The sequence below is a fragment of the Cucurbita pepo genome, chromosome LG15 (genome assembly GCF_002806865.2).
Source record: "Cucurbita pepo subsp. pepo cultivar mu-cu-16 chromosome LG15, ASM280686v2, whole genome shotgun sequence".
Taxonomy (NCBI): Eukaryota; Viridiplantae; Streptophyta; class Magnoliopsida; order Cucurbitales; family Cucurbitaceae; genus Cucurbita; species Cucurbita pepo.
In genome coordinates, this window is record NC_036652.1 from 5,874,870 (window position 1) to 5,885,769 (window position 10,900).

Here is a 10,900-nt window from a genome sequence, read left to right on the forward strand (position 1 = left end):
TTGGAGTTTTCTCAAATTTGAATGGACGCGCATTCACACTTCATTAAACTTGGAATATCTGAACAGTTGCCACGTGGCATTCCTTAATTTATAATAGCGGCTAAAAGCTGCAATCTTCCTAGCCGTTATATTCCTCGAACAAATCTCAAATTCGCTCTCAACCCGAGCCGAGCCGAGCCGACTGGAGCCGCGGAAAAAATGAGCTTATTCGCTTATCACTCCGAGGAAAAATAATATATATATATAATTAAAAAAAAAAAAAAAAACGAAGAGATCTCAACCTCCACTTCCTGCTTGTTCTCTTCCTCCTTCCATCATTGAATTTTCTCAAGCTTTTCACTCACTCCTCCAATCTCCTCTCTGCAAAATTTAGGGCAAAATTAGATCTCTAAGGAGGAAGCTTGTTCTACGCTCACCTCCGCTGGTTTCGGTGTTTTCATTCGAAGTTGTTTCAGCAAACTTTTCTTGTTTTTTTTTGTTGTTCTTTGTTTTTCATGCGTCTCCTTTAAATTATACCTGCAATGGACTCGATATGGAGCCACAGGAGCGCGCCAGAGGCTTTACATTTCGTCATCGCCATCCAGTTCGCCTTTGGCTTCTTTGCCGCGAGGTTCTTACTCGACAGATTCATTTTTCGTGTGAGTTTTCGAATTACATTTGTTTTCTGTTTTTTTTTTCTTATTTTACACTTCTATACTGCAATTTTGTTTCTGGCTTGCTTTTGTTTATGCCGTGCTTTGTTTTATCAGTTAGTTTGCGGATGATTTTGATGTGGATTCCGATCGTTCATTAGTGGATAGATATATGCATTCATGTCGCTATGTATAAATATATATTTATTAGTCGGTTTTTCACCTGGATGAATTGTTTAATGCGATGGTAGATATGTGAATAACTGAAGGCGAGATGGAAAGCTTTAAATGTCTCTGCCTGTGCTACTTGCTTTGCTTTTTATATTTCCTTTATATGTGATACACAAAGAACGTCGTACTCTAATCTTTTATCTCGGGAGAAGATAAGAAGAGCTTGGTTATGCTATTCTGGGAGAATTTCAAATGCTAGTTCTTTACTGAACTGAATTGGTGGTGTTTTCTACATTTACTCAGTTTGGTCGTCTTAATATAGAGCATCTGGTGGCAGTGCTTCGGTGACTTGACCGGACAAATATTCAGTTGATAAGTATCAGGATTTGTTGTCTCAATAAATTTCAATGAAGACGCCTTGGAAAAAAGAATTTTCAATGAAGACGTATGAATGTTTTAACAAATTTACGAAGCAAGGAGTTCAGTTGGTCATTGTGATGAAATTTTAGAAATACCACCTTTGTCTTGCTAGCTAAATTTCAGACGACATCCAATTCCAACAGCAAAAATGGATGCAAGAGAAAAAGATTCTTGACTGGCTTTTATTTAGAGGAATGGAAGAGCAGAAATAGAGGCGTCAGAAAATTAGGTAGAGGGAAACATTGAAGAGGTTAGACAACAAACCTCCTCCCACCTATGACACTTGTGCTCAAAACATCATCCAATTACTTTTAAGCTAGTGGAGTTGAATAGGATTTCCTGCCATGACTCAACTCATTAGAACTACAATCTAGCCCAAGTGTTGGTTGAAACGGGCACACCAGATAAATTATTCCAACCTTTGGTAGCCTCCTTACAATGATTACAATTATGATAAAAGAAATATGGTAGAGGTTGAAAAGGATGAATGAATTTACGAGGAAGAGGTTAAATTAGGCCAACCGCTAAAGTTACCAAAAAAATGCAGAGCCCATACTCTACTGTCCCCAAGTTGATGATTGTGATTAGCCAATGACAGCATTATGTCCTTGGAGTGTCCCTTTTCTACTGAAAGAACGGAAAGCCCACACTCTATTATCTCCAAATTGATGAATGAGATGACAGCATCTTTAATTGTCAATTGGCTTTATCAGAGTGAAGCTTCGTGCTTTGCACCCTACTGTCCGGATGCACTCAAATGATAAGAAGAACAAGTGGATTATAACTGTAATAGAGCTAAAGAAACAAGTCTAGGTTTCATTGAGTTATGTTTGGAAAAATGCAAACATATTTGGTTCACTTTTAAAATTCACATTGTTATCTGATTAACATTTTTGTTCAATGAAATGTGGAAAAACTTAGTTAAAAGTAAAAATATGATTGAAAAAACTGTTGCAGACCATAGAGCTTCTCTCTGAAGATCCTTGGTAAAGCATTTTGGAACTACAGTTTTTTTCTTAGTCACTGCCAATTGGAGGAACTTTTTTGTATTCCTTGTCACCCTTTTTCTATTTGGTTCTTTTGCATTGTCAACAAGATTTCTCTGTAATTTATTAAGAAAGGGGAAGTAAAAATGTTGTTCTACGTGTTCCGTATTCAGAGGTTTGCCATTTGGCTGTTGAGCAAAGGAGCTGCTCCACTGAAACTTGATGAGGCTACCCAGTCAAAGATTGTAAAATGTTCGGAATCAATGTGGAAACTAGCATACTATGGAACTGTTGAAATATGCGTTCTAAAAATTGCATACAACCAACCATGGTTTAGAGATTCAAATCAATACTTCAAAGGCTGGCCAAATGCGGAGTTGCAGTGAGTGGTTTACATGCTTTGATGTTAATTTAAGTGGGTCGGTGTCTTCTGCTATCTAGATTACTTCTCCTGAATAATTTTTTTAGATTTCCTTTCCTTCTCTCATTTCTGCATTTGGGCTTTTTCCTCCACTCTTTTTCTTCCTTACTATGGCAACTTTAGTGGTAAGAAGTTGAAATTTTTACTTTTTAGGTATAATACATTCAAATGAAATATTTTTTTTTAGTTGTATATGAACTGATCCCTTTCATCTCTTTTTGCAGACTTCCTCTAAAATTGTTGTATATGTGCCAATGTGGGTTCTACTTATATAGCATCGCTGCACTTCTTATATGGGAGACTCGGAGAAAGGATTTCTCTGTCATGATGTCTCATCATGTAATTACTGTTATCTTGATCGGATACTCATATATTACGAGGTATTCTTAAAGTCGTTATATAGGAGTTCAACATAATAGTATTTACTAATAACTAGGAATATGTTGGTGGCCATTTCACCGATTGGGAAAATCATGCCAGTGTCTGTTTCCCATTTATGATTTTATGTGCCTAGTTATATTGTTGCTGGGCTTCATTTTTTTTAGTATTTATTATCGAATTTGCTCTTTTTTTTTTCTTTCTATAGTGGAGATAGTCGCACGTAATGACAGATCACAGCCATATTATTAAAAGCTTGTGGTAAGAACGGGTTTCGTTCTAGTGCCCGAAAATAATATTCCAAAGCTTTCGTATGTTCTCCGTTCCTTGTGTGGATAAGACCTATGTTATAGAGTATATAACTTCGATCATAGGGATCGATTTCTAGTCGCATAGCTTCATAATAATTCTGTAGAGCTTCCGCATAATTTCCTTCGGATTGAGCCGACATCCGTTACGGTCGTTCGTTATTCCATTCAAAGAATCTCCGTTCCAGAACCGTACGTGAGATTTTCATCTCATACGGCTCCCCCTTTATGTGATGCGCATAATGAGATGAGAATAATACATGAAATCAAAAAAGATTGAAATACTCTCATTATGAACTGATGGGACTAGCGTTTTTACAAAAAATCTCTAGGCAACCTTCCTGTAAAAGATCTTTTCTTAACATCAAGCATGTTGTTACTAGATAAAAATAAAAATGGTAACTCTAACAATTTCTTTGTCCTCAACGCCTCTAAATTTCCAGGAATTAGTCACTTCAACAGTCTTCGATGGTTATACAGGTATCCAAAATACAAACGAGATGGATGTTTGTTGTCCCAACCATTTTTCTAAGTTCCGATCCCGATAAGGAAAAGGGATAATTTATAACAAAGTTTTCGTGTTGTTGATTCCTAGGTGTAGTGCTTCTTCCCCTCTGCTACCTATTTTTACTAGTGAATATTTTTACTAGTGGAGTAGGGTTGACTTAATCCATAGGTTACACCTTTCGCTTGATACTAGAATCGACAATTAAAGCATCTGAGGTTACATTAATCGGGGATACACGACAGAAGGAATTTTTTTATTTGAAAATTGCACCTCCAAGAAGCGTAGATTTATTTCAATTATTGTTTTCTTTCTATCCCGAATACTGTGTCTTTCTACTAAGACAGAGAGCGGTAAAGAAAATAAAAAAAAAAAAAAAAATCNCAGATTGGATCGGTTATTCTTGCGCTCCATGATGCAAGTGATGTCTTCATGGAAGCTGCCAAGGTTTTTAAATATTCTGAGAATGAACTTGGAGCAAGTGTCTTCTTTGGATGTTTTGCCATTTCATGGCTCATATTGCGGCTTATATTCTTTCCATTCTGGGTTATAAAAGCAACAAGGTTTGTGCCTCTGGTGTTTGATTTTGTCTTTGAATATTAGGCTCAATACTCACTGTTTTGCCCATCTGATTTTGTGATTGCTACTTCTCAGTTATGATCTCTGTGAGTACTTGAAGCTATCAGATGTGAATTCCAGATCGATATACTATGTTTTCAACACAATGTTGTTGATGTTGCTTGTGTTCCACATATACTGGTGGTTACTCATATGCTCTATGATCAGTAGACAGCTGAAAAATAGGGGGAAAGTTGGAGAGGATATAAGATCTGGTACATTACTTTACTGATGCACTTCCATTTTCTCATTGATCAAATAAGAAAAGGGTAACCCTATAACAAGTCCTGTCTGAGAGTCTTAGATTAATGTAGGATAATTTCCAACAAGTTATTAGTACTCATTGTCTTATTCATCTTATTTCATGTTTCATTCATGGAGAGAGTTTCAGCATGATTGTTAAGCCTAAAAAGCAGTTTAATGGAGACACCTTCAAAAAGGCTCTAAAACTTTATGGCGAAAAGAAGTACATATATATGTCATTTAACATTGAAGCAAATATTATGATTAATTCTAAAAGTAGTTTTACATCAACAAAGATATATCGACTGAACAAGATATTGAAATGGGTAAATTTCATGATTTGAATTGATATTGAAATGTTTCTCTTGTATTTTCTTTACAGATTCTGAAGATGAGGATTAGATGAAGATTGAAGAGTACTTTTTGGTATCATTAGTGATAATAGCTATGGGGTAATTATTTTTGTATTCCTTGTCTACATTGGTTCAACGGGTTAAAGAAGTTACTTTCATTTTCTCACTTCGCTTCCATTTTTAGTGGTTAGGGATACAGATGTATGTCCATTGAGTGTATCACTTCTCGATATATTTGGTTTATAAATAGGAGATTGGCGCATCATACTTGTTTTCCAAGATTCTCCTTTGTTTAAGGACCCTCCTCTTCTGTGGGGGTGGATTGGAGAGGAGGGATAGGAGAGTCTAGGGGCGAAAGGAACATGAGATATGAACACAGAAAGCCTGTTTCATCCTGTAGCACTTTTTGCTTCTAAGTGAAGGAAGGTGCCTTCATAATTCATAATTACGGTTAGAAACCACAACCTATGCAATGGTATGATGTTGTCCACTTTGAGCATAAGCTATCATGACTTTACTTTTAGTTTCTCCAAAATGCCTCGTACCAATGGAGATTTATTCCTTACTTATAAACTCATGACCGTCCCTTAATTAGCCAATATGGGACTCCTTCCCAACCTCCTCAGAAACGTCTTGTTTGTACCGCAAATGTGTTGGGGACAATCTACGAAAGAGAGAAAACTGAAAGTATGACAATCATGTTCGCCTCATAGTAATTACTTGTTCTTCTGGGCACATACTATTATTAGTCAATTTAGATTTTGTGTTCTACTTTCTTTTTCATTTTTAGAAACTTAGCCTTCTGGAAGATTTTGATTTTGTTTAGTTTGTTTTAGAACTGCAAAAACCATTACTAGTATTCTGTTTTTATTTTGGATGGATGTAAGCGACCTGCTTCGGCCTTCGGGCACGTCAGTTTTAAGTTATTACTAGATAGGGAATATGAACTTAAACTTTTAGTCGCTTCATCGAGGATATTATGTCTTTTCTCAGGTTATCTTTTGTTGGTTAAATTAACATGTATGGCATCATATATGACTGCCATATATGACCAAAAAGAATGAACAGTTTAAGTAGTTTAAGTGGCACTACCAATATACCTTATTTTAAGGTAACATTTTAGGTCTCACATCTAGAATTGAGTTATTTTATTTTTGCTAATTATTCACTTTGTCTTTCTTAGCATATGGTTAAATTAGAATCAATTTTTCATATAGAGATGTAATTGATTTTTTTCTTTTGTGATTTAGAAATTAAATAAACCCGGCCATGAAAGCTTATTATATAACACTATTTTATTTTTTTAATTTTGGATATCCAAAAATGATAACCATTATCTTTCTAATGTAGGCACACTTTCCTCCCGCCTAAGTCTGTAATCAGGCAATTTGTATCATGTTGTGGATGTTGGAGTCTACCATTTTATTATTATTATTATTTTGAATATATATATATATATATATATATATATATATACAAATATAGTACAATTCTTGTTTATTAATTGTAATTTCATTATGCAAACATTTATTTATTTTATACAAAATAGTTTCTTTTTTGTATGTATCATTCTTACATCAAATACTATACTTTAGGTTTGTATTTTTCCTTCCATTTTATAAGTGTTTCATCACTTATCTTTATTTTCATTTTATAATTAAAATAAATTAGTTTATTCATTTAGTAATAAACAACGTATATGACTCAATTTATTTTTATAGAAATCTAACGTGAAAATTTTAAAGATAAAAAATATTGAATTATTATAGACAAATAATGTATACAGAGTCAAATCATCTTAAATTAATATTAAAATTTTTTTTACCTTCATTTCCAAAAATTAAAAAAAAAAAAAGAAAAAAAGAAAAAAAAGGAGACCAGGTCAAGTGACAAAGATATTTATCGTATTATATTATTGAAAATATGTCAAAAACTTTCATATGACTAAGTCAAACTGAATATCTTTTAATTTTTTTACATTAAAAAAAAGGAACTAAAATTCCATATCTGAGGAAGATTCAATCCTGCTGTCACACTTCTCAGGGCATTTTCTATTTTTTAATGTATATTTAATTTACTTATTTTATAGAATCTTACAAATGTCTTTTTAAGATTATATAACTTATTAAAATTATGTAATGTATTACTATTAGTTAATTTAATGGTTTTTTAGTTCAATAATTGTAGTAATTAAAATTTGATGATAATTAACGGAACTACAAAATTCACTCGAAATAAGTGAAGTTGCTGTTTAAATGTTGTGCTCAGTCGACTAGACCTAGACCCAAGAAGACCAAACCTCACTTAGAGGCCAACCAACCAATACGACCTGACACATGGTCTACAATTGTCAAGTTCTTGATTAATCTTAATTTTGTTCAATTCAACCCATGATTTCTCGAGAACTATAATTTTTTCTTCATAGAGAGTTAGAAATGACATGTCTCTTACTATATCTTTCTAGAAATTTAGGATGACTTTAGCATTGGAGTGTGTGTGGCTGGCACCACGCCATACTCATCTCGTATCTTAATTGAGATCATGCAGATCCACTCCGAACAAATTCGTGCTTCAATGGGTAGGTCTACTTATATTATTATTTTATTTTTTTGATTTTGAATCTTTAGAACATGTTTATACTCCAATACTAGGATAAGGTGACTAGGATGAAGCAATCAGACATAAGTGATTAAAATTGTTAGATGAACACGACTCTCCACAATGGTATGATATTGTCCACTTTGAGCATAACCTCTCGTGGCTTTGCTTTGGGCTTCCCCAAAAGGCCTCATCCCAATAGAGAGAGTATTCCTTGATTATAAACCTATGATCATTCCAAAACTAATCGATGTGTGACTTTCATCATCCAACACCTCTCCTCAAACAAAGTGTGCCTCCCCTTAATCGAGGCTCGACTCATTTGGAGTCTTAGTCATTTTTTACTGTCTTCGAGGAGGCTTCGATATTTGAGGATTTACCAATCTATTGGCACGACTAAGTTTAGGGCTTGACTCTAATACCATATTAGATGAACACGACTCTCCACAATTGTACGAGGCCTTTTGGGGAAGCCCAAAGCAAACCCATGAGAGTTTATCCTCAAAGTGGACAATATTATACAATTGTAGAGAGTTATGTTCATCTAACAAAAATTACTTGACTTCGGATAGAGTGACTTACAAAAGAGCAAGAGTTTAACTTAGGTGTAGTATCTGTCACGCAGACTCCAATACTTAAATTCAACAAAAGAAAATAACGGTAGGATTAAAACGAGCTTACCTTGATTGATTTAGGGCTTCCATTTAAAAATTCGAAAAAAGTTAGGATAAAGTTAAGTACTGAAAAAAGTACATCATATTTAGAGTGAAGCTTCCTCGGCGATTGGAACCGGTGGCGATCCGAAACCGGTATCGTTGGCCAGCTGTCTTTTTTGAGCACGCGACAATATCTTCCTCATTTGGTCTCCGTGTCTAATCGGCGTTCCAGCTGTCCGCCACGTCATCACCCACTCATTTTATATATATATATATATACTCCCCCCTCTTTCTCCCGCTTCCCCGACCAAATCCACGTCACTCAAACTCTCTCTTCTTTACTGCCATGTCATCCTACCGCCCCGCCGTCTTCCGCCGCATCACCGAGGAGAAGGAGGTCTCTATCATCGTCGACGCCCTCACCCACGTCATCTCCGGCGCCGCTGCTTCCGGTCTCGAGTTCCGCTACGACGATTTCCTCCGCCGCCTCCTCCTCCCGCCTTCTACTGACAATACCGCCGCCGCCTTCTCGGGTTCTTCAGATTTCGACACGTGTCAAGCCTGCAGAATCAACGGCTGCTTGGGTTGCCACTTCTTCTCCGCCCCCTCCTCCTCCTCCTCCTCCACCCGCCGTATCAGACGCCTGAAGAAGAATTACAGAGGCGTCCGCCTGCGCCCATGGGGCAAATGGGCCGCCGAGATCCGTGACCCGAAACGTGCGACCCGAGTCTGGCTTGGTACTTCAATACCGCCGAGGACGCCGCACGTGCCTACGATGAAGCCGCCATTAAATTCCGCGGCGCACGTGCCAAACTCAATTTCCCCCTCCCTAACAATTCATCAACGACTTCCACAACTACCTCCGCCGTCAATGAACCAGCAGTAGCTCCAAGAGCATCTCGGATGAAAATGGAGGCGAAAAACTACACCTTACCCGAGATTTTCAAGGTCGATGACGACGACGACGACGACATTCAACGATTGATCAATGACTTTGCAGGCCATTCACGAAGCTAATAAAATCCAAACCATTGAGAAAATTCTTTCAATTAATTAGCTTTTTTACAATTAGTGAAAGAAATTTTCTCATAATCAAATTATTTGTTTTTAAACAATTGCAAATAGCAATTGTTAGAATGAAATTAAAAAATTCCTTATTTTTACTAGATATAAAAAACAGTGCAATCATGTTACGCCACGTGTACAAGTAAAAGACACACGTGCTTAATTAAAGATCTTAAGTCAATTAAATCAGAATTAACACGGATTCATACTTCGCTCGTGATTAACGAAACTATATAAAAAGGGGATTTGGGGATTTAATTAAATTAAATAATTAAAAAAACTCACCTGAAAAGAGAGAGAAAAAGAGTATAATTATTAAGATTGGTTGGTCAAATAAATGAAATGCTTTGGATTTTCTTGGTGGGTTCATATACTCGGCCACGTTGAACCGGTTTTTTAATTACGCGGTCCACTCTTAACGGCACAAACCGTTTTAACGTCCCGTTTCCTTTGATACGGCCGTGCACTTATCTTTTATTATTATTATTATTAAAAAAATATTGTTTTTTTGATAAAACTTAATTTTGTTTTTTTATATCCTAAAAATGAAAATGAAAAAACTAAAATAATCAATTTTAAAAAATAAAAAAATGAATCGAAGTTATGAAATTGAATGTTTATAATTAAAATGGGTGGAACCAAACACAGAAATACAAAGGAAAATAATCGCACCAGGTAGGGGTCGAACCTACGACCTTCTGCTTAGGAAACAGATGCTCTATCCACTGAGCTACAGGCGCTTTTGGTTATATACTTTGATTAAAATTGGTGGATCGAAAGCCAGATCCTAAACAAAAAAAAATAAACGCGCCAGGTAGGGGTCGAACCTACGACTTTCTGCTTAGGAAACAGACGCTCTATCCACTGAGCTACAGGCGCTTTTGGCTATAAACTTTGATTATAATTGGTGGATCGAAAGCCAGATCCTAAACAAAAAAAAATAAACGCGCCAGGTAGGGGTCGAACCTACGACTTTCTGCTTAGGAAACAGACGCTCTATCCACTGAGCTACAGGCGCTTTTGGCTATAAACTTTGATTATAATTGGTGGATCGAAAGCCAGATCCTAAACAAAAAAAAATAAACGCGCCAGGTAGGGGTCGAACCTACGACTTTCTGCTTAGGAAACAGACGCTCTATCCACTGAGCTACAGGCGCTTTTGGCTATAAACTTTGATTATAATTGGTGGATCGAAAGCCAGATCCTAAACAAAAAAAAATAAACGCGCCAGGTAGGGGTCGAACCTACGACTTTCTGCTTAGGAAACAGACGCTCTATCCACTGAGCTACAAGCGCTTTTTGTTATTGAATTATAATTAATATTTGTCCAACCAAAATCAGAGAAACAAAAGAAAAAAGCGCGCCAGGTAGGGGTCGAACCTACGACTTTCTGCTTAGGAAACAGACGCTCTATCCACTGAGCTACAAGCGCTTTCTGTTAAAACTTAACATAATTAATTTAGTTTTCTTCATCTTCATCGTACAGCTACGAACGTGTCAGTTCTTCCTCGTGCCAAAATCGCCATTTTCATGCACCCATTCTGTC

General features: G+C 36.2%; 1 protein-coding gene, 6 non-coding genes and 1 pseudogene across 7 annotated transcripts; 2 read left to right on the forward strand and 6 right to left on the reverse strand.

The window, feature by feature from the left end:
- Window positions 1–265: 265 nt before the first annotated feature.
- On the forward strand, window positions 266–5,300 carry LOC111811319 (LAG1 longevity assurance homolog 2-like). Its single transcript, XM_023698101.1, has 6 exons — window positions 266–638; window positions 2,383–2,591; window positions 2,855–3,014; window positions 4,203–4,384; window positions 4,476–4,654; window positions 5,065–5,300. The coding sequence occupies exons 1-6, from the start codon at window positions 522–524 to the stop codon at window positions 5,082–5,084; spliced, it is 867 nt and encodes a 288-aa protein (XP_023553869.1). The 5' UTR covers window positions 266–521; the 3' UTR covers window positions 5,085–5,300.
- A 3,306-nt stretch (window positions 5,301–8,606) lies between these two features.
- On the forward strand, window positions 8,607–9,404 carry LOC111811321 (annotated as a pseudogene).
- Window positions 9,405–10,021: 617 nt separating this feature from the next.
- On the reverse strand, window positions 10,022–10,094 carry TRNAR-CCU. The gene has a single exon. It is a non-coding gene; the product is annotated as a tRNA-Arg (tRNA).
- A 66-nt stretch (window positions 10,095–10,160) lies between these two features.
- TRNAR-CCU lies at window positions 10,161–10,233 on the reverse strand. Its single transcript has one exon. It is a non-coding gene; the product is annotated as a tRNA-Arg (tRNA).
- Window positions 10,234–10,299: 66 nt separating this feature from the next.
- On the reverse strand, window positions 10,300–10,372 carry TRNAR-CCU. The gene has a single exon. It is a non-coding gene; the product is annotated as a tRNA-Arg (tRNA).
- Window positions 10,373–10,438: 66 nt separating this feature from the next.
- On the reverse strand, window positions 10,439–10,511 carry TRNAR-CCU. Its single transcript has one exon. It is a non-coding gene; the product is annotated as a tRNA-Arg (tRNA).
- A 66-nt stretch (window positions 10,512–10,577) lies between these two features.
- TRNAR-CCU lies at window positions 10,578–10,650 on the reverse strand. The gene has a single exon. It is a non-coding gene; the product is annotated as a tRNA-Arg (tRNA).
- A 63-nt stretch (window positions 10,651–10,713) lies between these two features.
- TRNAR-CCU lies at window positions 10,714–10,786 on the reverse strand. The gene has a single exon. It is a non-coding gene; the product is annotated as a tRNA-Arg (tRNA).
- Between the last annotated feature and the right edge of the window lie 114 nt (window positions 10,787–10,900).